At 40.9% G+C, this 27,868-nt stretch overlaps 1 protein-coding gene across 1 annotated transcript; it reads left to right on the top strand.

Annotated features, from left to right (window-relative positions):
• CNOT10 (CCR4-NOT transcription complex subunit 10) lies at positions 1-27,606 on the top strand. The gene is made up of 19 exons (XM_065753197.1): positions 1-193; positions 2,712-2,803; positions 5,507-5,668; positions 5,914-6,064; positions 6,825-6,970; positions 7,831-7,917; positions 8,616-8,699; positions 9,634-9,751; positions 10,780-10,929; positions 11,792-11,994; positions 15,934-16,055; positions 16,510-16,686; positions 18,638-18,718; positions 24,051-24,164; positions 24,669-24,799; positions 25,211-25,246; positions 25,341-25,468; positions 26,325-26,400; positions 27,332-27,606. The coding sequence occupies exons 1-19, from the start codon at positions 172-174 to the stop codon at positions 27,484-27,486; spliced, it is 2,235 nt and encodes a 744-aa protein (XP_065609269.1). The 5' UTR covers positions 1-171; the 3' UTR covers positions 27,487-27,606.
• The last annotated feature ends 262 nt before the right edge of the window (positions 27,607-27,868 follow it).

The following is a 27,868-nucleotide window of genomic DNA, read 5'->3' as shown; positions in this document are numbered from 1 at the left end:
CGGCCGCACGTCGGCGGGCGCCGGCAACCCGGAAGCGGCGGGCGAATAGGGACGGAGAGCGCGGAGGGGACCGGCGGAAAAGTAGTCCCGCAGGCGGCGCGGCGCTCGGCAGGGCGGGGGAGAGCCTTGTCCTGCTTGGTGTGCTCGGATCGCACGGCGACGGCGGCAGAGATGGCGGCGGACAAGGCTGCGGGTGAGCGGGGGAGCCGCCGCGGGCCCGGGCGGAGGGATACGCGGTCGGGTGTGAGTGCTGTACGGCACTGGGCGTGCTGCTGCGTGTCCTTCCGCCGAGGAAGTAGCGCCCGGACGCAGCTGTGGGTTCTCCAGATGAAAACCCAATCAGCTGATTTTTACGTGTTTTCCTTGGTTGACCTGTTTGCCCTGCAGGGATATCTCAATGATGAAGATCTGAAGTGATAGATCCTCCTTTAAACAAGAGTGGTGGAATTGCAGTAGGTTAGAGGGACCTCCAGCTCTTTAACAGGTTTCAAGCATATTTGGCCAAAAGGGGTGAGGAGCAGCCAGAGTAGTTTTATCACTGGAAAGAGTCACCTACTTCAGCTGAACTTTGGGTTTGTTCTTAAGAGCTCCCAGTTCACATTTACAGACTCACTGTCTTTGGTGATTTGTGGAGTTAGATGCAGCTCTTCAGTTTACAGCCATAAAAGTGACTTTGTAGGAGAAAGAACAGCCCTTCTTTGTTTAAAACAGTCCTAGGTTTCATTTTTGTCTTTTAACATATGATGTAGAGGCATAGTGAAGTCTGTAGACCTTCCCTGATGCTTCTCTAGGAAATACACCGTACAGCTGTGTAAGTGGCACGTTTCCTAGACAGCTAAAAGTCTTTTTTATTTACCATTTCCTTAACTGAATACATGTTACTTCCAAGATTCAGACCTCCACGAGCACCAGATTGCTTGTTTGATCTGCTTGCAGACAGAGGCGGTACCCAGTACTGTAACTTTGGGTGGCCCTCCCCAGAGCTAAACCTGTATGTGAGGGTCTCTTGGCCAGGCAAAGCATTAGAAAATTCCCAAGGTTTGGGTTCTCACGGCTCTGCGTTGTTATTCCTTTTGCTGGTGTAATCTTGGAGGTCTGCTGTGCAAGTAAAGCAGATAATGTATCTATTAGCATGAAACTTGGAGGGAAAATGTGTTTTATTTCTTCACTGCTGTTAAAAAGGTCCTTGAAAAGCAGTGGGTTCTGTACCACAAATATTAAGGAGTTTCTAGCATGAGGAGAGATGCTTCTTGTTCCTTTCCTCTCCCTCTATGAGAAAACTATGACATATCAAAGCTTTCTGAACTTTTCTGACATTGGTTTTCTCTCTTGTTATGGAAAAGGTTCCTTTAGTGAGGTGGTTGAAGTTTAGTAACTCTGTGGGCATCTCGATGCAGGATGAAAGCAGCAAGCAACAAATATGTTTTTGCTGAAATGTATTCATGCGTAGGGTGGTGGAAAGGGTTTCTCTGCAACAAGCACAAGCCAGGAATGGGTTAGTGACTGATTTCTGATCCTGCTGTGGATGTTGCCCCAGGAATATCCCAAGGCCTGGTTATTATTATTGTCCATCTTCATAAATAAAGTTTTTGTAGCCCCAATGAGTAGCAGTTGATTCAGGTATGTGGGTGCCGACACAGAATGGATTTTGTGGCAGAGCTCATAGGGAAGCGTTTCTATTCGTTTGTTGTGAAAACAAAGTTAGCAGAGTTTGCATTGCATCCTTTAATAATAGGAAGAGAAAGACATTGAATATGCAGTGCCCACCATACCCATTGGCGTGGCAAAATGTGGGTTTGAGCGAAGCCCCTGTTGAGGAGTTGGAGAATTGATTATCTGCAGCAGTGGAAACCTTTGCTGGTATATAATCTTTGTTTCAAAAACACTGTATGAGCATGTGAGCTGGTGTTTCTACTAGATAGAAGCTGGTCTGATGTGGTGCTAGTTGTTCTGGTTTTCCCTCCAGTCGTCTTTGTTCAATGGGAGACAGGTTGGTGTTATTTTCAGCCGCTTTAATGTGGGCTCTGTGCTGTAGCTGAGTTCAGCCTCTTGAGTTCTCAGCTGCATAAGGTCAGAAGGGCTGGGTGACACTCTTTACTGAAATGTAAAACTCGGCAGTGACCAAAGGGTAAAATGTTACAATTTTTATATCAAAGAAACTGAAGATAATTAAAACTTTGTTAGATTACTGTGTAAGTGCTCAAACCATTGAAACAAACCAACATAAAAAAGCTACGTGCTGAACTTGTCTTCATCTAGAACAAAACATAGCAAAACTATGGTTTCAGCATTTTCTCTGTATTTTTCATGTGTTCCTTAAAAGCATCCCTTGCTTGCTGCTCAGGAAGCAGCATACAGCAAGCATGGGTTTTGATCCAGTGGGGTGGGATACTTATAGTTTGTGATCTTCACTGTAATCCTTGTGCAAATAAAAATCTATTCCTGCTGTCTGGTTGTGACTCTAAGGAGAAATTTAAGATGTGTTCATTTTCAGCAGACTTGCAGGACGTGGATTATCGACTGAGAGCACAGTAGGATAGTGAGGATTGTTGAGTAGCTGGAGATGTTGTCATGTAATAGGGCAGCAGTGCAGTGATGTGGGGAGCTACTTCTGCTGGCAGGAGGATCCTCAGAACTGTCACAAACAATGTTTTTGGGCTCAATTGCTTTTTATTGTGTTTACAAACCTTTTTTCTGTCATCCTTTGTCAGACCAAGGTGCTGAGAAGCATGAAGGAGCGGGTACTTCAGGGATCACTGATCAGGAGAAGGAGTTGTCGAGCAGTGCATTACAAGCTTTTCTGGTAAGAGGCAGCCAAGCCCCAGCTTCTCATCTACCACATAACTGCTAAACTGGCTTATAGCAATTTCTATTTTTCCAGTTTTCTTATTATGGCTGAGAATGTATTGGCAAGTTATTATACCAAAAGCAGGGCTTGTGTTACAAAGCCAGCACGTATGTTTTCATAGAATCTTAGAATTGTATCGTAGAATGGGTGGGGTTGGACAGGATTTCAAGGATCATCAGATTCCAACTCTCCTGCCACTGGCAGGGTTGCCAGCTGCTCAGTCAAGTAGTAGGTCAGATTGCCCAGGGCCCTGTCCAGCCTGGCCTTAAACATGTCCAGGGTTGGGGCGTCCACAGCCTCTCTGGGCAACCTGTTCCAGCTCCTTACCACTCTCAACAGAAAACTTTCCCCATACATCTAATTTTATCTCCCCTCCTTTAGTTTAAATCCATTCCTCCTTTTCTTATCTACCTGTGTAGAAAGTTGATTTCCCTCATTTTTATAAATGCCTTTAAATATTGTAAGGTTGCAGTGAGGTCTCCCTGTAGCCTTCTCTTTTCCAGGCTGAACAAGCCCATTTCTGTCAGCCTATCTTCACAGGGGAGGTGTTCCAGCCCTGTAATCATCTTCATGGGCCTTCTCTGGGCCCTCCCCAAGAGATCTGTGTCTTTCCTGTGCTGGGGGCCCCAGGCTTGGATGCAGTACTCCAGATGGGGCCTCACGAGGGCAGAGCAGAGGGGGACAGTCCCCTCCCTCAGCCTGTTGGCCAGCCCTCTTCCAAAAGAACCCAGGATACTGTTTTTGGTCTGTTACATTGTTTGAACAAAGTGTTTAAGAACACTCTTACTCTTGATTCTCAAAATTAGTAGTGGCATGATGAGGCAATTAGAAATGGGTTGGTACTCTGAGTCAACATTGGAAAAACCTGATCTCTCTGAGGAACTGATCACTAAAAGCTAATAATGTTGTGATAAAGGATTTAAAGGAGCTAGGTACTTCTGTACATTCTCAGTAGCCATCTAGTAGTGTTGTGGACACGTAGCAGTGCATCAGCATGCAGCATCTCTCCACAAACTGCACAACTGCTGTTGTAGCAGAGTGAGGAGTCTGGGATGATTCTGTTGGGAGTAGCTGCAGAATGGCTGCTTTCTCAGGAAAAGCAGAAGTTTGGGTTTCTGCTGAAGGACACAGAGTGTTTCTTCACTGCAGTGCTTTCCTCAAACAGGAGTTCAGGAGAGTCTCAGTGGTACCATGCTTAGAAAAGGAGTAGAGAGTGGGGAGTGTTGATGGTACTCAAGTGAATGCTTTTTGGATGTGAAATGTTGACCAGTGGGAATGATTCTATGTGTAACTGCAAAATACCCTGATCTGGCAGAGGTGAAGATGATTATTCATGTAAGTGAGTTGAACAGTAGAAAGCAAAGAATTATTTTAGGTTTCACTTAGTTGAGAAACTCTGTAATTATAGAGTTCTTTCGTTACTCAGTGCTAAATTCCTCCTGCACAAAGACAGAAAAGACAAAAACTGAAAGAGACGAGATGCTTTGAAGTCCTTAAAGATAATTCTCTTGTTCCTAAGGTCAGAGAGAGGGATTTCTTCATTAAATCACTTTTCAGAGGATCATTGTCCTTTGGCCATATTTTTTATTAGGCAATATTCTTGAATAATTCATTTGACAGTACAAATTAAGCCCATCTTAGGAAAGTTAGGAAAGAAGAATAAACCCTCTCTTCTGCCAGCCTATGTTAAACGGACTTCCAGGGGCTGAACTGTAACTCAGTCTCTCAAGATGAAGTGGGGGATGAACATTAAAAAAAAAATGGGCCAGGACTTAGACAAGCAGCCGCTCAATGTACATGTGATGGAGATAGATTATGAAAACAGAGGAAATAAAGAATCTTGAAACTTAATATGATGAAGGCAACAGAACGAGTTTTCATAGAAATGTGTTTGTAACAGTTAACTATTCCATTTGTTCTTCCTCCACCAATTCTTTTTCAATTTTAGTTAGGACCTTAACTTTCTGACTTGCTTTCCATACATACCAATCTGCGTAACAAATTAAGTTTGTTTGGAGCTGTTTAGCTCACTTCCTATTGATCAAAGATCCAGTTGTGGGCTCCTGGCACAAAAAAGACAGGGATCTCTTCGAAAGAGTCCAGCAGAGGGCCACAAAGATGATAAAGGACATGGTACACCTCCCTTATGAGGAAAGGCTGAGAGGCCTGGGGCTGTTCAGCCTTCAGAAAAGAAGACTCAGAAGGGATCTGATCCACGTCCATAAATATCTAAGGAGCGGGAGGCGAAGGGATGAGGCTGGACTCTTCTCAGCAGTGTGTGGTGATAGGATGAGGGGAAATGGCCACAAACTGGGGCAGAGGAAGTTCTGCACAAATGTGCGTGGGAACTTCTTCCCAGTGCAGTGACGGAGCAGTGGCACAGCTGCACAGAGAGGTGGTGGAGTCTCCTTCTCTGGAGACGTTCCAGACCCACCTGGACGCCTACCTGTGCAACCTGGGCTAGGGAGCTGCTTTGGCAGGGGGTTGGACTCCATGATCTCTGGAGGTCCCTTCCAACCCCTACAGTTCTGTGACTCTATGAAATCCTACCATCGCTCTCTGGACTCGGAGGGAGGAGGAGACTACCCTTGAAAATTATTGACTTGTTAGTTTAAACTTTGAATCTTCTAATACCTTTCTGATACTTGCTGTTTCCAGGCTGGAAATTATGATGCCTGTTTGCAACACCTAAATACCCTTCAAGACATAAACAAAGATGACTACAAAATAACTTTGAACACTGCAGTTGCAGAGTTCTGTAAAAGTAACCAGACCACAACAGACAATTTGAGACAAACTCTGAACCAGCTGAAGAACCAGGTAATGTAAAAAGCGTTGCAAGTTTGATATTTAAGCATTATTAATGGTGATGGGATCTTCTCTCGAAGCAGTACAAGTTTTGCTTCTTCCCTTTGTTAGCTTATAACTGTTACTGACCTACCTTTAGTCTAATTGGTGCCTTGCAATTATTTTTCTAAAATAAACAATTGATGCTTTTTAAAAACCCTAAGTATGGAAAGTTTGAGGATAAACAAGATTCTGTTTTGTGGTGTTTTTTTTTTCAGGTTCACTCTGCTGTTGAAGAAATGGATGGTTTAGATGATGTTGAAAATAGTATGCTTTACTACAATCAAGCTGTTATTTTATATCATCTGCGTCAGTATACTGAAGCTATATCAGTTGGAGAGAAGCTGTACCAGTTTATAGAGCCTTTCGGTGTGTAGGCAGAAAAGTTTTGTTTGTGCAGTAGTGAGGCAGAGTAAATGATCTTTCTCTGTTTATCAGAAAGTGATTCGTAAATGTACGTAATAATAAAAAAAGATAGGCCTAGGAATGAAGAGTAATCTTTACTTACAAGGACAGCATTTGAATTTGGGTGGGAAGGTGCTTCAGAGACATTTAGCAGATAGGTATAACAGAACCAAAACAGTATTTGACAACTGCAAGAGGTATTTCTTAAGCAACAAGGATGGAGTGTTTGTGTGTGTGTGAGTCTCAACAAATCCTGTAAGTGTTACACTGTTTCTCCCTCAGTTCCCAGTATGTGGAGCTTACTGTGTGAAACCAGCCGTGCAGAGATGTGTTTGTGTGGAATCCTGAAGTTCTGGGATTCTGTGTAGGCATGTAGCCCATTGGTCTCTTTAGACACTGGATCTTTGGTGCTGATGTGCTTAGACTAATTCTCAAAATCAGTTGATGTGAAAGGCATTTTAAGCTGTCTCTGGTCTTTGCTTTCATACTTATGTCATTTGAAGGAACTACCTCTTTGTGTTAATATACTTATCTGTGTTGTGTAGGTGTCTGCATTTTTATTTTCTTATGTAATATTTTTTATTTTTCTCATGATGCTGTGTAGATGTACTTTGCAGCTATTGTTCTTATTGGGTGGGGTTTTTTGTTGTTTTTTTTGTTCTGTGGTCATGTTTTCATGGATTAGTGTTAGAACTGTAAGATCTTTTTTGCCCCTTTTATGCAGAAGAGAAGTTTGCCCAGGCTGTGTGCTTCTTGCTTGTGGACTTATACCTGCTGACTTACCAGGCTGAGAAGGCCTTGCATCTCCTTGCTGTTCTGGAAAAAATGATTTCACAGGGCAACAATAACAGCAAGAATGGAAAAAATGAGGTAAGCTCAAAATCATGTGAACGCTGGTGTCTTTACCAAAGGTATGCTTTTATTAAATCCAAAATTAATCTTTTAAAATACATCAAAATTTTAAAACTGTTAGAATGTCTGTAACTTCAGACAACTGACACGTTTTAGAAACCAGGTTAACTGTGTGCAGCAGTTGTGTGTTCTCTCCTTCCACCCTTTTTCTGCCAGGGAGCTAAGAAGAATCTGAAGTCAGACTTATATTAGGAAGTCACTTGTCTTCAGCCAAATGTACTTGGTTTTCTTTGTGTGTCTTGACCGATGATGTGTGATACAATTAAGTTTGAAATATCAGCATCAGAGAGGAAGTGCAATTATTGTGAGAAGTCAGGCATTCCTTTAATTTAGTACCTGGAAGTATGAGGCAGACTTTCAAATGCAATCTTTGCTATGTACCTTTTGGAAAATACAATAGAATGAGTAGTGGCTTGGAAATGAAAAGTGGACACTTTTGTCTTTTCCTCTTGATGAAATGTCATGCTTAAGATGAAGCATTTTTTGAGTATATAATAGTATTACTGGAGGAAATATGGAAAAGAAAATTGGGAGCATGCAAGTTATCTTTCTGAATTCTTAAAATACCCCAGTGCTAGAGCAGATTAGTGTAACACTAACCTTCGTGTAGAGCTCCTTCTTCATAATCTGATGTGTTTGTTTTTTGATTTTGATTGCAAAGCTCAAGTTACAATTTTTTTATGAATATATGGATGTGTTTGTGTTTTCTTTAACATTATTAAATACTTGATTACCAGTCTCTTTTGAGGAAGAAAATTACCTTTTAAATACGGTTTGCAGTTTCCTTCTTAAGCTATTAACTTTATTTTTTTTGACAGTCAGGTAATAATACAAACAAGGATTCCTCCAATCAAAAAGCTGAAAGTGGAGCTTTAATAGAAGCTGCTAAATCTAAGATACATCAGGTGGGTGTATGCATGTGACTTTATAAGAATATCAGTTCAGTGTTTCTTAAAACTGAGTGCCACCTGCTTCGAATCTATCTCAACATGAGCTGTTACATTATCATCTTAAATTTCATTTTATACAACCAAAAAATGGATTTAACTGACGTTTTCCTTTTTGTAAGATCCATGTGCAGAAGAAACTGACCTAAAAAAAATCCAAATTTCACTCCCTCCATCTTACAATAATTTTGTTAAATTGCATTTAGCTCTGGTAATCTTACATCTGTTTGACTGCAAGACAGTCTGAATCAGTGAGGTTTTATTTCACAGTACTGTTCTCTGGAAAAATAGGTGAAGAAACAAAATGCTTCACTATTACCTTTCACTTACTGATTACATCAATCGAGCAGGTAAATATCTGGAATTTACAAGTTAAATTATTGTTGTTTTATGTGCTGACATTTTGGTGTTTAAATGTAGAGCTGTTGAATGTTGGCCATTGAACAAAATGCATATTTGCCTCTTGTAAATATGAACTGTGTAAACTTGTTGATACTCTGAATAGAAATTCTTCCTTAGAATGACTTCTTGAACAGCTTTTTACTACCTATTTTATGATGTACGTAGGAAATTTTGTAATAGGTCTCTATGTATGGTCCATCTTGCAAACCTGTGCAAGTTACTGTTTCTAATATAACAAATTTAATTTTAAACAGTATAAGGTGAGAGCCTATATCCAGATGAAGTCACTAAAAGCATGCAAAAGGGAGATCAAGTCTGTTATGAATACAGCTGGAAATGTAAGTATTCTTAAAGCTATTGTTTTTGTAATCTAGGTCTGTTCCCTATCTTAAAACTGGATTTGGTAACTTACTTTACAAGGAAAGGTCTTCCTGAGGATGGATGTCTGAATAGTGCTGTATACAATCAGTTGGGTTTGTAATCTCTTTTCTCTAAGTGTCATTAATATAGGACTTTTGAATCACTCAGAAAGTTGCACTTCGTGGTTAATGATATAAAAAACAACAAAATGTTTGTATAATAAACTGTTTTATAGTTTGAGCAGTGCAAAGCTCTGGGAAGTAGAATTTTCCTGATGTCATTGCTGATTTTAACTACTTTAGAGAGATTAATTTGGGGTTTTTCAATATTTTGGGTTTGTGCATTGTCTTTTTGGGAGTCGAAGTTTTTTGGAGGCTCATCTCTTGCTAGAAAGCAGTTTCTTCTTTTGTGTAGGAGTTATCAACTCAGAATTGCATCCACCATGCCATGTATATTCTGCATTAACTGAGGATCAGGGAGTAGGAGAGCACTTGCCTTTTGTTGCCAGTCTCAACAGGTGCTGGTTTGACAGAAATCTTTCTGGGTCTCGATGTGACTTTCGTCAGTCCAGGAAAATCACAGCTCAAGAGGAAGCTGTTGAGCTCTGCAGGGAGGGAAACATGGAGGGAGTGTATTGGAAGGCAGGTTGGAGGAAGATCCTCTTAAAACAAAAGGGAGATCCTCTGCACTTGGCCGCTGCCATGACAGTTCTTTAGCATAACATTTGGTTTTGAAGCAGAAACAAAACCAAAAAATAGTTCTGCATTTCAGGAGAGGTTGAGTGTTCAATGAAGAGATGTTACTTCATGAAATCATTAGGGGCTATGTATTCTTAAAATAACAGCAGGGGCAAGCTGATCTAGCATTGGAGTTCACTTTAAAAATCATTAACTGTTGTTTTCTTCTTCACAGTCAGCTCCTTCTCTCTTTCTTAAGAGCAATTTTGAATATCTGAGGGGCAATTACCGTAAAGCAGTCAAACTTTTAAACAGTGCAAACATTGCTGAGCATCCAGGCTTCATGAAAACAGGTAAAATAAAATAGAAAGCCCTCATTCTGTAAGTACTTAAATACATGGTGCAAGTAGGACTATTCATTGATATTAACTTTAAATGCATCATTGATTACTTAAAGCAGCAGTCCCTAAGTGTCATGGATTTATATCCTGGGTATGTGTTCAGCTTTATTGGTGCACTCCTTCAGTTAACAAAGCTGTTGCTTTTATTTGGATGGTCATTTAAACATCACAGTGACTAAGAAAATGGATTTCTGAAAGTTCTTCCTGAACCATTCATAAGAAGATTTATTTTCAACTTACATTTTTCACATGAGTAACAGTAGAATGTTCATGTAATAGTCTTCCTAGCTTATGGTTAAAATAACGTCAGGTTAACTTGTTTGTTTGGAAATGTTCAGGTTTTTGGTTGCTTAGATTTTATTTTAATTTTTAAAATTATTTTTTTAGTGATATGACTTTATTAATGATTGTTTAAACAGTGGTAACACTGTAAAGCTTCAGTTATCAGCAGATAAGTTAAACATTTATTTTTCTGCCATTGTGTGGAAGAAGCTTCTTGCAGTGTTAATCTGAACGTTATATGTTTCAAAAGGAGAGTATGTTTCCTGCTTGAATAGTTAGGTTAACAAGTTTGTTTATTTTATACGACTTAGGTAGATAATGTCACTAAAGAATTTCCTTTTTACAAGAGCCATCTGTTGGAAAACTGGAAATGTTTATATATGCTAAATACTATGAAAAATTACAGATAAACTTGCTTCAAGTTGCAATATGTCAAATTGGCTTTCTTCCTGGGTGTCTTGGAAGATGACACGTAAGATCTGAAAGCCTTTGGTCTTTACCCATGGATCACTTTGGGCAAAGCGTCCAAGAGGAACAGAATGCTAAACAGAAAGGCAGGTTGTTAAAATACTGGAGACAGTGACATAACTTCATGATCCTTAAACAAGATCTTGTCAACCCATGAGAATGGTGGGAATGTTTTGTTGGCTTAGTGACTTTTTTCAATTTATAAAGAGTAGTCTTTTCTGTTCTCTCAGGTGAATGCTTACGGTGCATGTTCTGGAACAACCTTGGCTGCATCCACTTTGCAATGGGGAAGCACAATTTAGGAATTTTTTACTTTAAGAAGGCCTTACAAGAAAACGATAATGCATGTGCACAGCTAGGAGCAGGTAGCTCAGATCCAGGTAAGATTTGTAAGCAATGAAAACAGGTGGTGGAAAAGGGATGGGCAAATAAGTAGATCTTATAAACTTTCAGTAACTACCAATGAAATTCCTGTTCCATTTGTTTTGAAATGTCTTCCTATTTCTTATTTTCTTTGGCATGTGATGGATGAGCGATTATTTCTATCTTGTTTTTAGTCTTTAACCATCAGTTAACAGAGATGTGACAAAAACAAAGTTTCTGTGACTTAGGTGTGAATTATTAAAGACTACGTTACTTGTTTATTTTCTGTCTGCTGTCAGCAGAACTACATTATAAAAAGTTTTCTTGTTTTGAGTAGAAATGCTCGTTTTTTTCTTCCAAACTGTTTCATGGTGAAGCAATAACTTGCTCATTTCTTGTTTTCTTTAGAAACTTGTTCTTATCACATATTTTATTTTTGCTGTTTCTCCCTGCTTTTGTTGTCCTACAGTACTAGTGTAAAGGCAGAAAATGTTTTATACTTGTTAACAGCAAAGTAGATTTCTTCTGGAGTTTCTAAGACTGAGAAAGATAGGCATTCTCATAAATCTGGATTTCAGTAATACTACATGACACTTAACTCAGATGACAAAGTACATAAGTGGCTAACATTTAATTTACTTCAACCTTTATTGAAAATGTGATTAATTTGTCTTGAATATCAGCTTTAGTATGGAAAGAAATTGTTTAAAGAGAGAGTTTAGCGGATTTCTGTAATAAAAGTTGTTTTTTGTGTTTTGGTTAGGTTGCTTTTCAGTTTTTGGATGTTTCCTACAGCCCCTTTTCTACTTGTCCCCTTGCCCCATTATGTTTTCAGCTCCCCCAAGCTGCACATCCAATATGATGTATCCTTTTGTGCAGGCAAGAAATTTTCAGGGAGACCCATGTGTACGCTGCTGACTAACAAACGGTATGAGTTGCTTTACAATTGTGGAATTCAGCTCCTGCACATTGGGAGACCCTTAGCTGCCTTTGAATGCCTGATTGAGGCCGTCCAGGTTTATCACTCGAACCCTCGTCTTTGGCTGAGAATAGCAGAATGTTGCATTGCTGCCAATAAAGGGGTAAGTACATCTGCAAGTTCCTTCTACTGATTGGCATCATGAAATGAGTGTGATCATAGAAAGGAAGAAATAATATTTAGTCCAAATCAAGGTATTTTAAAGGCCTGAGCTTGCAATGCCTCTAGGTCCAGGTTAGTTCTTCTTATATGTGCATGTGTTTGTGTGTTTAACCTGAAGCTGCAACAAATGGAAGAAAACCAATGTCTGTTTGTTCTGTAGAAACAGTGTCTTGAGACTCAGTGTTAAATCAACTTTTCTAAGATCAGAAAAATTTGAGTGAAGTATTATAAAGGTGCATGAGATGAACAAATACCTGCAAGTGAATTACTGAAGAAGAGCTATAGTATCCTACAAGTCTTTTGCTGGTGAAGCTGGATAAATACTATTTTTCTCATCCCTAAGACATTCTAACTCATAATCCTGCATTGGTTTGAAACACTTTAGATTTCTCCAGGTCATCTGTTGGTTTCTTGTACTCTTGCTTGAAGTAATTTTAGAAATAAAAATACAGGTATTATTTGGAGATAAACTTATGCTATTATTAGTGAGGCACCCCTTTCTAATGGGAAGTGATGTGCTCTTTCTGTAGAGAATGCTATCTACATAGTATGTAGATACTAGCACTAATAGTTTGACCTACTACTGGTAGATGTCTTCTGATGCCTGAGCTTCCTATGCTCATTTCATATAGGTAGCAAAATCTGTATAAGTTTTTACATGTTTATATTTACATAAATATATAGATTTCTCAACTAAATTGTCTTTGCGTGAACAGAGGAATTAATAAATTCTCTGACCCACTTTGGTTGGAATGCAGGCAGAACTCTAAACTTCCTTACTGTTTCTGCTGAAGATTGAAAGGGGTGAGACTAGTGTGATTAGCCTAGAAAGGGTGGAGGTTGAGGTCCATGTTCTTCCACCCAAATAGGGATTCACAGCCACTGGGAACTGAATCCCTAATTGCTGACACTTGTCATTCCTTTGGTAGTGAAGTTTGTCCCATTGGACATGTTGGCTTCAACTTGTTGATCACTGTCATTCTTAATAGGATGATAAGCATGTACAATAGAATCATAGGGTATCCTGAGTTGGAAGGGACCTGCAAGGATTGTGGAATCCATGTCCTGGCTCCACACAGGATCACACAAAACGAATGCCATCCTAATTATAGAATGATCATCATCTCAGTGTCTGATTGCACTGTCCAAATGCTCCCTGAACTCCAGCCCTTGGGGCCATGCCCACTGCCCTGGGCATCCTGTTCCATGCCCACCACTCTGTGGTACAGACCCTGTCCTTAACCCCCAAGCTGACCTTCCCCCGACACAGCTTCATGCTGTTAAAATTCAAAGGGGTGTGGTACAGTGATCACTTATTCTTCTGAACACAAAACTGCCCCAAATAGTAAGCCTGTGAAACTGAGATAACATAATTGGTTCCCTGTGAAACTGTAGTTCATCCCGTGTGCATGTGATGATGTAATCTGTAATTACATGATCCCATGCAGTTATTTGGACAGTATGCCCGTTTTCTTTAGTACAAAGGATGGCTGTAATGCACTGAACAGCAATATTCAGTCTTTTTCATCCTGAATTCTGCTTTCTCTTTGTGCCTTTATTGAGTCCCATCCAAATCCTTCTAATACAAAATTCATAAGTTTTGCTTGGAATTTTCACATTATTTTTGTATCTTTCTTTCCAGTACTTTATAAAGGCATTTCACATCAGCTTTATGGATGAGGTTTCCTTACACCCCCATTTCACAGGCTCAAAATTGAATTTTCAAGAATTCTAGGTCATAAATGCACTGATTGCAGTTGTATGTTGGTTGCTCTGAAAGCAATGCCTCCTCCTGATTTCCATGAAAACTACAACAGGTATGAGGAGCACGATAGTACTACATGAGTACTACTAAATGGTATTCTTCAACTTGCCACTGCCATTAGCTGTGTATTTTCACCAGGGATGAACAAGAGCCTGCGTGTTGTGCTTGTAAAAAAAAAAAATTCTGCATCAGCAGAGGTGAACTGTCATCACCACTGCTGAAATGCACCACTCATCACCTCACTGTGCTCACATCCACCATTTGGCCTCCATAGACATTCAGCAAGTGTTGATAAATGCACTGAGTGCCATTTTTGTCTCATGGAGGAATTCAGTTCTCCACCTTTGCTTCAGATGTGCTTCTGTGTCAGACACCATTGTGTCAGGCTGCCTCTGTGCTGCCATCTGTCACACAGCAATGTGTAATGGAATATTGGTGGGAAGCTTCAGCCTCTACTGCCATACCACCAACATCCACCTCTGACGCAGGCCAACATAATAAAGCAGGAGGCATTACTTTTGGAGCAGCCCTCATGTATGTGTTTGCTGTTATCCCATAGTTCTGGGTGCTTAGTTTTAACAGAGTGACTGCAGGAAGGACAGCTTTCTTCACAGTGATTTTTCCAGTTTTTGTGCCTACCTTATTGATAACAAAGAGTGTACCACCGATCACCTTTAGTGGAAGAATGGACATGGTAGGCTTGCTGAGCATAGATTTTGTGGCACAGAAAAAACAGAGCTAGGATCCTGTTTACAAGGACAGTGTTGAGAAGTCTGGGAAAGGGAAAGAAAGACAGTTAATGGTGCACTTCTTCATTTATTGCAAACCAGCTAAAGCCAGTCATTCATGTCAGGTTCCAGAAGCTTGGCTTTCTTCCTCCCACAGTTGTAATCATGGAAACACAGAACTGTAGGGGTTGGAAGGGACCTCCAGAGATCATGGAGTCCAACCCCTGCCAAAGCAGCTCCCTAGCCCAGGTTGCACAGGTAGGTGTCCAGGTGGGTCTGGAACGTCTCCAGAGAAGGAGACTCCACCACCTCTCTGTGCAGCTGTGCCACTGCTCCGTCACTGCACTGTGGGTAATGTTGTGTGGGGATGCCAGGGAGTATAAACATGGGTCTCAAATGTAGCTTGGTGTTGCCTGAATTCATAATCTTATTGAGGGAGAATGAACACTGCTAACGTTAAAGTCAAAAGGGAAGTGTTTTTAAATGGTAACAGACTTGTAACAAGACAAGTGAAGCCATGAAATCAAATGTGTTTAATTTGACCTTTTAACTCCTCATGCAATTATTTTCCTTGATTTCTCACTATGCATTAATATTGATGTCCTGAACATCATACAGAAAAGTAATTTCACTAAAGCAAATTCACATTTGCTTTAGTATTCTAGTTTATAAGGGATAGGTGAAAGATAGCATAATTTTTTTTCTTCACTAACTGTTATTATCAACAAAGTTGTTAAAATGGCTTATGGTGGTGGGCTGGCTCTTGTTGTTAATGTTAGTGAATACAGTGCAGATTTATCAGTCTTGGGACTGATAATTAGTATGCATTAAGTTTGATCTCCAGAATGGCTGCATACTCAACTGTACTTTTAACAAGTGAATTGTGTATCTGTGCATTCATTGTAGTTCAGCTTTGTGTTCCCCTCAGAACACCTGGAGATCAGTTTGTCAGAGAACATCTTGAATTCTATGTAAGCAGGAGACAAGATAGCATCCGAATTGTCATTATATCTTCTATTTGGCAGACCATATAAATTATTTTCTTGATAACCTAGCAGTTCTTTTAATGTGACTTGATTCATTGTTCTCTGCTTTCCAAACAAAGGAGAAACTAGGTCAGTGGGCTATCAGACAAGCTGTTGGAAGGGATCTGTGAGAGCAGCGTGAGCAGTAAAATCCCTGTGCAACAGAAAAACAATAGAAGGGATCTGATCCTTCATGATACTTAAACTTAAAACTATACTCGTACAAACCATTAACATTTACATTATAGCTGGATTTGAAGACTAACAGTTCTCACTTGTCTTGCAAGGCTCTCAACAATTCAACAGCCTTGATATTTTAGTCTTCCTTTACTTTATTTTTTTCTTTTTTTTTTTCTTTCCAGACCTCAGAGCAAGAGACTAAAGGTCTTCCCAGCAAAAAGGGGATTGTGCAATCTATAGTAGGTCAAGGCTACCACCGTAAGATAGTCCTAGCATCCCAGTCCATACAGAATGTTGTTTATAAGTAAGTATGTTTTCCATGGGCCTTTATTATGTTATCATAGCTTTGTTAAGAATGCGTATTTGTTTATCAGGAGTCTTCAAAGCTGTCATGGAATAACTGTTCGTTTTGGAGTACTCGTGTAGCAGGAGAGATGTGTTTTTAAAAGCTCAAGTCCTACTTAATCATTTGAGTGCCTCCCCTCTAGCGGCCACCAGAGGGCTTAATTGTGCGCTCGTTGTAACTAAGAGAGCCCTTAAAGCTTGAAATTTACTTATCTAACTGAAACTTGTGTTTCCAGACAGCTAAATCAGCCCCCTTTCTCTCACATTAAAATACGTATTTTTTGTTAATCCACTCTAGAAAATTGCAGGTAGACTCTAGTTAATTTGACTTGCATCCAGGTCTCTCTGGATCTCTGCTTTTCCTTTCCAAGTTAATAGGATTGGTACTCACCAGCTAACTTTGTTTCTTCCAGTGATGGGCAGTCCTCAGCAATACCTGTAGCCAGCATGGAGTTTGCAGCCATTTGTCTAAGAAATGCCTTGCTGTTACTTCCAGAAGACCAGCAGGAGCCAAAGCAGGAAAATGGTTCTAAAACTAATAATCAGCTGGTGGGAAATACAGAAAATAATGAAAGCAGTGAAGCATGCAGGTAATCAGAATATTATGCTTTGAATTGCCAATAAACCTTTCTTTTTGCCAAAGTAACTTCAGGCTGGCAGCCTTTGCCTGCCACCTGACCTGTTTTGGCCAGCAGAAGAGATAGCATGTATAAACTCTCTTAGCAGTTGAGGTACTTAAGGAAGTAGTTGAGCTGCCTGTTGTTTTAACTGCTAGTATGCTAATTTAAGAACAAAAATCAGAGTTGATTCCTGTCATGAAACCACTCTAATGAATGACACTTTTTTTTTTATCACTGCCCATCTTTTTTTTTTTTTTTTTGTCTGTGCTGGAAACGTTTTGTTTTCCCACACATCCCTGCAGTGCCTATTGATATTTCTCTAATTATAAGTGAAGTTTCACATTACAGTGATTTTGTGTGTGTACACGTGTGCCATATACAATTCAATATATAGATGACTAGCAGCTCAATTATAAAGATTTGCCTGCGATAAGGTTTGGCATCCATCAGCCCTGTAACCCTTTCTTCTCAAGGACAGTCCTTCCTGTCAAGTGATCAAATGATCTATAAATCCGGGCTGCTTCTGTGGGCCTGGGCTGATTTGTTCTTTGTTTGCTTGTTGCTTTTTTTTTTTGTTAGTGTTGTTTGTCAGGGGTGGGCATCGTGAGCTGCCCAACTTCCCCTGGTGAGCTGTATGCAGCCTACTGGGATGATGCTCCTCTGATTTAAGTGAGAGTTCAAATTAAGTTTATGGGGCCCCATGAGGGGCAGCGATGAAAACAAAATGGCAGCCCTTACTCAGCTGAGGCCTACTGCTTGTTTTGCTTCACTTTGTTTCTGTAGGGGTGAGGAAAGGGAATCATGCCCTGTACAGGAAAGACCTTTAATACCTTCTGCTAAAACTAGATGCTTCTTCAGCATAAAAAATCTCTGATATCTCCATGATCATAGCTCTCTTCAGAATGCCCAGGAACTAGGCCGGCTGTTCTTGAATTTGCGTGTTGCATTCTGAAAGGCTCTAACAGGATTTGTTCCCTCTGACAAGGGACCCTCTGTGAGAGAGCAGTAAAAGATAGAGGGCATTTGAAGAAAATCACGCTAATTGAGCAGGGTGATTTTGAAGCAAATCCCACTAATTGAATGGGCTGCTCTTGGGCATTTCCTTTGTTATTTGCAGGAAAACTGCGAATACTTTCAGTGGTTACAGGTATTTTAAAATATTCTTTCTGGCAAAGTCATGAGGTATCTGCACTACAGCAGTGCTAAGTGGAAAAGTTCTGTGCTTGGTACATGGACACAGCTTAGTTTCAATTCAAATTTTTTCTTTATCTCTTTGTAAACTACAATGTTTCTCTGCCAAGGTGCTGCTGTTGACTTCTTTTCCCATCTCTACATTTGGAAGGAGGTTTTCTTTCCACTTTCTGAGGAGTGAAGTTGCCAATGATTTAAAAAAGAGTGAGGGGTTTTTTTTTGTTTGCTTGTTTTTAGAGAGATTGCAAGGCAGTCGTTTTGACATAATAAAACTAAAGGGTAGCTGTAAGTCTAATAAAGGCTGTAGCACATCATAGGTTTTATCTTTTATAAAATATGTATGTAATTACTGGGAATAGCTGCCCTGCTGATTTTCTTACTGGCTGAATGAAAAGAGGCCACAAATGCAGAGATTTTTCTGCATCTCTGGAGTTTAAATTTCTTATACCACATGGAACTTCAAAAATAGCTTTAGGCTGTGGAAAGTGGCATGGTTTGTTTGGTCTGTCAGTCACATCCTTCCCAGCAAATGCCCCCATTCTTCCTTCCCTAACAGAATGGGTAGAGTAAGAGCCTCAGTTTTTGCTTAGCTTCATATCCATGATTTCTTGGTGATAGAGTTTTTTGCAGTCTTTTTAAATGGAGTGAGTAAATACTGATGCATATCGTACTGAAAATTTTAAATGATTTATAGTCACTGCTTATAATTAATATATTGTTTTTATTCTAGCAATAAAAGTCATGAAGGGGATAAATTCATTGCAGCTCCACCTTCTTCGCCTTTGAAGAAACAGGAATTAGAAAATCTAAGGCAAGTAAATAAGAAAATGCTCACAAATTCACAACTAAACAACCCCCCTCTTAAACTTTGCTGTGTTTCTGGAGTTGGTACCTGTAAATTACAAGACTAAAAACCTGACAATGGCTTTCATGATTGGTGGATGAGAAGGAAGTTGTGGTATGGTACCTTTACCTCTTAAGGCCTGGTTTGGAAGTCAGCTGGCACTGTTACATTCTTGCTGGATTTCAAATAGAGCAGTGTTCACAAAGAAGCTGAATCAAAATCTGACGTTTTGTTGTAGTTAGTGACGATGATATTAAACAAAAATGCACACTCTGTTGAAGATAGGTTTAACTAAGATCTACTACAATAATCCAGCTGGTGACTATGTTGTTTCTATGATTAGTATGCATGTTTACTTCAGATGAGGGCCACAGTCTTGTTTAGAGTAGGGCTTATGTATGATGATGCTTGTTTTGATGTTTTTTTTATCTTCTCTACTCAGTTCTCATCTGGACTAGAAACACAATCTTCAATAATTACCTTGTCCATCAGTTTCTTTTTTTCCTTCCTCCCATCATGTTTTACAAGTCTTGCTTTATTATTTTTTTAATAAATTTAACTGTTATCACTTTTATGGTACTTAGCTATTACAATAATAAATGCTCTACAAATAACTTTAACACCATCCCAGTTAATGAATAGTAATGGCAGCTTTTATGTTGTTTATAAGCCTGTATATGTTTTGGTTCTAAACAGTTTTTCTATTATCTGTAATGAAAACTTGCTAGAAATACGTTGCTTGTCAAATCTCATATGTTCTTTCTCTCTGTATTGGTTTTGATTTCTCTTTTCAAAAGGGATACTTAGAGCAAGGAAGTTTGCACTAAGTATGTTAAAGTTTAAAGACAAATGTGAAGGTGCCAACATATTACAGTGCTAATTAGGCAACATAAATCTAAGCTAATGTGTTTGACTTTGCTTTGATTGCACCTCTGAGCCTTAAATTTCTTAGCATTGTAGTAATGCAAACATCCAATATATGATTTAATTTTTGACATTTAAGCTGATGTTCTTTGTTATGTCACTTGGTACAGATGATATTACATATGAGACAGTGATGGCAAAACAGAGAAATCCCTTTTGGCAGTTAGCTTTTCCACTACAACAAATCCACAGTTCACACAGAATAGCGAGATCACCTTTGTCCTCCCATTTGTCTTCCGTACCACAGAAGAACAGAAGTAAAACTTGACTGTGATGTTCTTGTGTTCCCAAAGATCCTTGTGCTGTTTGTTCATCAGTCTAAGTGCCTTCTGAGTAGAGCAACTCCCATGTATTCACATGAGTATGGTGTTATCTGGGACCACTTTTCCCCAATAAAACTGTCGTAGCTAATGATGTTAATTGTTAGAGGAGGCTGCTAACTTGTTGCAAATCCCTTATTATAATACTTGCACCAACTGTTAAAAAAGTCCGTTTTAAGTTTCCACTGTGGACACAGTGTACAGTAATTTCCCACTTAAATTCTTGGGTAAACACTGTTCCAGCCTAACCACACGTAACCTGTGTTTTATAATGGCCAGCTCAACCTTTACTGCATTGTGTTTAGGAAAACTTCTTGGGGTCATTTCAAGGCAATTTCACAGTAATCTGTGAGGAAGCATAACCGAGAGCTTTATTATTTATTCTGAAGTGGTGCAAGAGTAAGTTACTTGAGCTTTGCTCACTGAGGAGCTGAGTGAGGGAGCTGAAATCCTTGTCCATTTGGGGAAGGTTAAAGTACTGAATGTTGGCAAGGATTGTCCTGAGGAATTGGTATCTGCACACTTCAGTTTTTCCCTTCTGCTGACAGTCACTGGATTGAAACATCTCCATTGTTTCTGGTATTGACGTGGGGAACTTAAATATTTCAGTTTTTTAACATGATTTTGTACGTCCTAATGAGAGTTTAACTAGTTTTTACAAACGTCCTCTGAAGAACTTTTCAGTGTCACGTGTATTGTTTGGTAGTTGTGTACAAATTGGTTGAACAGGTTTTTCTCATAGTTGGCAGTACTTCAATAGTAAGGTTTTAAAGTTAACAAGCAGAAGTCTGAGGACACCAAATGTTGCTAAGACTACAGAGAGAAGGAGAAACTCCAGAATTTCCTTCAGAGTGTCTTGTTAGTTTGGCTCATTCTCTGAGAAGCTTTGCTTCCAGCCTCTAGTATGTGTCAGTGGACCAGAACTACCCAGTGCTACTGGGGAGCACATGGAGTTGTGGTAGACCATGACTTGGAGACTCTTGTGTATTTTCTTGTAAAAGTGAGATGGGTGGTAACAGACTGTGAATCCTCAGCTTTGGGTGAATGTGAACATAATAACTTACCCCTTCAAAAGTAGCGATGAAGGAAGAGTTTGGTCTGCTCCATCTACAGAAAGCACCATCTACATTCCGTACTTCTCGTTTCAGTTTGTGTTGTTAGCATTGAAACAACACAACAAAGAAACACACGGTATATATCCACCACTGGGCTTAATTAGCTATTTGAAATTATTTCAGATCGGTGATGTTCCCTAAATGGTTGACAGAGGCCATTTTTATGTCTTCCTGGTAAGCTGGGAAGGACTGGGTGATCTCTGCTTTGCCCCTGCCCTGCAAAATGAGCTCAGCTGAATGTATCGCTCAGGTTCTGTAAACTTGCAGCCAGTGTGGGCTGACAAATCTTGTTGCCTAGACCTACACAAGAGGTTGTTTGACATAATCTGGCGGTTTAAAAAAACATTTTTCTTTTTCCTAGTGCAAAGGCAGTTTTATTTAGGGAATGCAGGGGCTCAGTAATGCTGGAAGTCTCCAGAGCTTAAAGACGACCTGCAGAGTTTTGTCAGAATCCTGACTGGGGTGAAAAACTAGTTTGTCTTTTCCCTTGTGGTGCAATTCTTCTGCTCTGATTAGCTGTCAGATCTCCTGAGTGTTCTGTTCGGTTTGTCTGCTTCAACAATGAGTCCGAGCGCGCAAGGACAGTGTTGCGAGGAGAAAAACGTTGAATGTTTTCCTCTTTAGATGGCTGTTGCTGAAGAGATCTTAAAGGGATTAGATGGGGAGGAGCCCTTAGAGCAGAGGGGTAGGTTTCCAGCTTGGTGAGCTTATTGTTGTATGGCCAGAGCGGGCTCTTTCTGAAGTATAGACTTTCAAAAATAAAAACAGTTTAGAAGTTGTGGTGAGCAGAAGATCTGTATTGCCTGTACGGGTGGGAGCAGCAGTACTTGGCTGGTGGGACAGCATCTCTGCTTGTTTAAGTTAGGCTTCCTTGGGGCAGAGAAGAAAGAGACTGCTTAGAGGCAGGCCATTATTTTGGGATCCCCCCCTTCCCCACAGTCACAACCTTTCAGAAATATTTTAGGTTTGGGACTTGAGCTGGGGAAGCTTTCCCCTCTTTCTTGAAAGCTTTTGTATATGTTCAGATTTGATGTGACATCTGGGCACGCTAAGAGGAAGTGGGGGGTAGGGAGAAACACTGGAGAAGTTTCTTTCCCTGCTTGTGCATAATTAAGGAGCATGCCTCCTGGGAACGAGGAATAAAGGCACCCCAGGCCCTGCCACGAATTACATGACTTACTGCAGGACTCAAAGTGGGCTTGACAGTTGCCAGAAGGTCGGCGGGTAGCAGCCACCTCCAGGCAGCAGGGCAGGCTGCCCTGGGCTGGGAGTGGGGCGAGAGGACCGGGAGCAGAATGGGGCCCAGCAGAGAGGGGGCTGTGCCCCAGGACGGGGCTACCCCTGCCTTGCAGTGCTGTGGCAGTGCCAGGGAAGCAGGGCCAGCCAGTGCAACAGGAAGCTTGGCTGAATGGAGGCATCCCGATGTGGCACTGTTACATGAGGGTGGAAAATGGGAGTAATTTTTGTTGCACAGATTGTCGGGTTTTGTGCTCTTTGGAAACAAGGAAGCCTGTGACAGCCACAAAATGCCACATCTGAAATCAGACTCCTGGCAGAGGATTACAGCTCTCAGTGCTACACAGAGCTGGAAGTGCAGAATTCTCTGCAGTATTATTGTCTTCCTGCATACAGATGTTGTAAAAAACCAGGAGTGAACTACGTTATAATTTAACTGAGGGAGCTGGGATTGTTCAGACTGGAGAAGAGAAGGCTCAGGGGAGACCTGATTGCTCTCTACAGCTGCCTGAGAGGAGGCTGTGGTGAGATGGGGTTGGCCTCTTCTCCCTGCTAACAGCGATAGGATGAGAGGGGATGGCCTCAAGTCACGCCTGGGGAGGTTCAGGTTGGATATGAGGGGGAATTTCTTAGAGGAGTGATGAGGCAGTGGCACAGGCTGCACAGGGAGGTGGTGCAGTCACCGTCCCTGGAACCATGTGGATGTGGCACTGAGGGATGTGGTCAGTGGGCAGGTGGGGGTGGGTTAGTAGTTAGACAAGGTGACCTTAGAGATCTTTTCCAACCATAATGATTCTATGAATGGGCACAGTCTTGCTGGCATACAGTGGTGATTCTTGAGTTACATGGTGGAATACAATGTTTGTATCTCCTGCTTCAGAGAACATGATTGAGGCCATAGATAAAGACCAGCTCCCTGACTTCACACTTTTATGTGAGGATGATATTGAAGGCTTACAATTTATTTCTTTATCACTTAAAAGCTGTCATGTTTTTGTGAAATCAAACTGGAGTTTAGTTTCTGGACTGACACTGATAAGCTGAGGTCTTCGTATTTTATGCTAGTGGACAGCTTTATTCCCTTCAGGTATTTTTAGAATACCCACTTTTAGAATAAAATGTACTAAACCTAACAAAATCTTTTTCATGGCTTTTTTTTTTTATTGTTGTTGCTAATTTACAGAGAGCACTAGTTACTATCTAGTGATTATTTTGGTTTTGGTATTTTTAGGTACATGTAGTAATTCAGTAATTCCAAATATTTTCCCTTGAATGTACAGTAACTTCAACTGAGAACTAAATATTAATGTAGTGGTGCTGTATGGCTTTTAAAGCATATATGTAGGCACACATTTGTATGTAAGCATTTATTTGACGTCTTCATATAATAACAGAAATAGTTTTTATTGCTTTTATCGTGTGTAAATCAAATCTGAAATGTTGCTGTGTGAAAAATGAAAGTAAATCTCTAGAATTACTTAGGTCATACTAAAAATGTAGTAATGGACTGTGTACTCTTTGCTTCTGTTTCCAGTTCTTTTTGTACTCTGTGTAAGTAATGCTAGTGTGTCTTTATCTAGATTTGCTAGACATTTGTTAAAGAAGAAATTTCACAGCTGCACTTGAAAGCACAGAATATTTAACACTTTTTGCCTTTTCCCTTTCTTTTTCCTCCTTTGCCTTTTCCCTTTCTTTTTCCTCCAGGTGCTCAATACTTGCCTGTAGTGCTTACGTGGCTCTGGCTCTGGGAGATAACCTTATGGCACTGAACCATGCGGATAAGCTTCTCCAGCAACCAAAGCTGTCAGGGTCTCTGAAGTAAGTCTGGCATCATTGTTCTTCTTTTTGCTGGAGAGCTCTGAGCTGAAGCTTCTCACGTCTGTAGTAATGGTGTTATTAATTGTAGGTGTCTTGGTATCCAACGGGTGTTCATGTAAGCATTTATTTTTTTTATTCCTGGAAGTAAAGCCAAGCCCAAGCATTGTGGTCTAGGGAGCTGCTTTGGCAGGGGGTTGGACTTGATGATCTCTAGAGGTCCCTTCCAACCCCTACAGTTCTGTTGCTCTGTGAGGGTCTGTCCAGACTGTAGTTCCTGAGTAAGAATTGGCTCTCATTACTTAGGTTTGGAATTTTTCACAGCACTAAAGTCTAAACAGCACGTGTCAGAATGGAGCATTATGGCAATATTTTAGAAGCAGGCAACTTTATGTATGGGTATTAAGTAGTACTTTTCAGTCTGAATTCGGTTCAGTTATGTTAAGTGAGTAGTGAACTTTGAGGGCTGTCATGCTGACACTTACACCTGACTCCTTGCTGTTGTAGGTTTCTTGGGCACTTATATGCAGCAGAAGCTCTCATCTCTCTTGACCGAATATCTGATGCCATCACTCACTTGAACCCTGAGAACGTCACCGATGTTTCCCTCGGGGTCTCTTCAAATGAACAGGATCAAGGTTAATGAATCCACACTTGATTGGAACCAGTTGTGCTATCACTTGTCTTCCAGCTGTAACTTTTATGTAAATACAATGATGATGAAGACACCTTATTTCAAGACAGTAGATTATTTGGGGCTGCTCGGCTGGTAGTACTCATACCAGTTGGTACTAGTACTCGTGTTCTGGAGCAGACAGATATGTCAAGGGCCCATCTGTATGGTTAAGAGTACAACTCTATCTCAGTAATGTGTGGCAGTTGAACTTCACTGCTCCCTTCTACTCTAGAGCAGAATGATGTTTTCCTTTTCAATGTCAGACCATGAAAGAAGAAGCAAATTTGTATCTGCTGATCTGTGACAATTTTTGTAATGATCTTGAAAAAATTGACAGAAAATGATACATTTTATGGCTTTCTTTTTTTTTTAGGGTCTGACAAAGGAGAGAATGAGGCGATGGAGCCCTGTAAGTACCAGCCAGCATATTCAGCAGAGTAAAGGAACTAATGCGGGTGGCTCGGGATAAAAGTCTTAATAATAAAGATTGATTTTACTTGCAGCTGGCAAGCAGACCCCCCAGTGTTATCCCAGCTCAGTCACATCTGCACGAACAATGATGCTTTTTAACCTTGGGAGTGCTTACTGCTTGCGGAGTGAATATGACAAAGCTCGGAAGTGTCTCCATCAGGTATGGCACCTCGAGGTGGCCTGAGGGACAGATGTGCTTCCTTCAAACTGCCATTCAGGTCATAGCAAATCCTGATGGTTTCATAGCTTGGGTGTATCTGTTGACTTGGCTGAGATGGTAGCTGCCCTCATGAACTAATCTATAAGTAACATAAACTTGTGTGAACAGTTCAGTACTGTTTTTTTTCCTAGATTATGTCAGAACTGCAGAATACAAGGAAGCCGTTTCACTTTTCCTAAGGTTTTGTTTCATGGTTTAATGTGACTGTTGTATTCTAGAGAAGAAATTTCTCAAGGGCTTTGAATCCATGTGTAGGGAGGAGTTTAGGGGCTGCTGGGTGTGCTGTTCTGAAGCTTAGCTCAGGACTTGCCTCGGAGGGAGCACAGGGACGTACCCACAAGCCAGCTGAAATAAGGGGTGTGCCAGTGCAGACATCAGAGAGTAGGATGTCAGATGTGGTGTCTGCGTAGAAGACAGCATCGTTAAGTTTGCAGGTGAAAAATATTAGTATATGGAAAGCTTATGGTGATCCTTGTTATCTTTGTATTCTGAGCTTCAGAGCAGTGGAGGAGGTTACCTTCACCTCTCAGCAGGAAGCTGCAGGTTGGCCTAAGATTGACACTCATATTGACAGAAGCGTACAGCAGATGGTGCCACCAATTAGCACAATGCAATCTTGCAAGGCAGGCAACCTTTCAGTCTCTCCTTACAGGAATAAACCAAACAGAGCATGTTAGTTGGAAAAATCTTGCATTGAGTTTTGTTTAGGCAAGGTGATGGGCAGGGTCTGCTCACGGGGCACTTGGAGCTGGGCCTTTCTCTGAAGCCCTTCTCCCCCCTCTTCTTTTTCAATAAGGCTGCTTCACTGATCCACCCCAAGGAGATCCCTCCGGAGGCCATCCTGCTGGCTGTGTACCTGGAGCTACAGAATGGTAAAGAACTTTATTCTTTTCCTGACATTAAGACCACTAACCAAATGTGTAAGCTGCAGCGTTACATGCAACTTTTGGTGTTTTTATTATCTCTCCTTACAACTAACATGGGCAAAACTGTAGAACACATCCATAACATTATAAAACGTTCTGTCTGCCCAGATTTGGGGTTTATGAGGAGGAGCAGAGCTGACAGCAGTTTTGCCAGGATTCTGGCAGACCCTTCAGGTGCTGTCTCCATTGTACACTGCCACAGATCTACCCGTGGATCTGTACCCTCGTCTCCGCGGAGCAATTGCTTACCAACACGTGGGGTTTTCTTCTGTTTGTGATTGTTTTTTGGCTTCATAACAGTTTGTGCTTTGGCAGAAGGCAGGGATGTTGGTACTTGGCTGGCAGTTCCTGCTGCTCAGCCTGCAGAACCTTCCTGCTCTTACATGCCATTGACTTCCTAACCATGCATCTTCTGAGCTGAAATCTTTGATAGCTCTCTAAATCCATCCTTTCCTTGGAAACATTAAAAAAAAAATAATCTGTGTAATAGGAAGCAGGAATTCTTGCACTTGTGCAGTGTGAGCTGACTCAGTGCCCTCGGTTCCCTCTTTCGGGTTCCCCCAGGTGTCTCACATCACAGGGTTGCAGGGGACTTCAGCATTCCTTTCTGAACTGAGGCTGACAAAGTTCTCCTTACAAAGATGTTTCCAAGTTGGAGTTCTGGAAATGTTTCCTTCTGTAACAAAGAAGCAGAAGAGCGCACCCAGTCAGGTTTACCTCTCACCCCTCTTTAAGTATAACCAAAAGGGGCTACAGAGACATTTTGTTCTCTAAGTGGCAACAGAGAGGCACTTCTCTTCTGAAAACAAAACTTTAATGAAGCACTCAGGAATCGCTGCTCTCATGACAGAGCTGTTACTGCTTTTTTCAATTGCAGGTAACACTCAGCTGGCATTGCAGATCATCAAGAGAAACCAGCTTCTCCCTTCTGTGAAGACGCTCTCGGACATGCGGAAGAAGCCTGTTTTCCAGCCTGTCCACTCACTCCAGCCCATTCAGATGCCAACTTTCACCGCTGTGCAGAGGAAGTGAGGGTCTGTTGAGCTCGCTGCTGCCCTTCCTGGGAGGGCTGGGGATTTTGTATATTTTTTTAACCTTGGACATCTGCATACCCGGATTGCTGGAGTGTGTCCCTTTATGTAAATTTTTAATAAAACAAATGTCTCCATTCCTGTCTTCTGGTTAAAGGTTCATCAGGGAGCAGAGGTTGGGATCCATTTGAAACACGAATGGCCTTTAATGTGGCCAAGGGTGTGGTTAAATAACTGTAATCTCTGCCCCCTGGGATGAGATGGCAGGGCAGTGGGTGTGAGGGAAACGCTGTTTAGCTGTAGTTCTGCTGACGCAGCAGTTGTGCAGTCTGGGTGCAGTGGTGGATGTATACCATGGGAAGGCTCAAAGGTATGGGTATGAC

This window comes from Cyrtonyx montezumae, unplaced genomic scaffold, assembly GCF_038088225.1.
Source record: "Cyrtonyx montezumae isolate F1298 unplaced genomic scaffold, pur_monq_1.0 scaffold_8, whole genome shotgun sequence".
NCBI lineage: Eukaryota > Metazoa > Chordata > Aves > Galliformes > Odontophoridae > Cyrtonyx > Cyrtonyx montezumae.
Note: the sequence above shows the minus strand (reverse complement) of the source record. Positions and strands in the feature narration are given on the sequence as shown.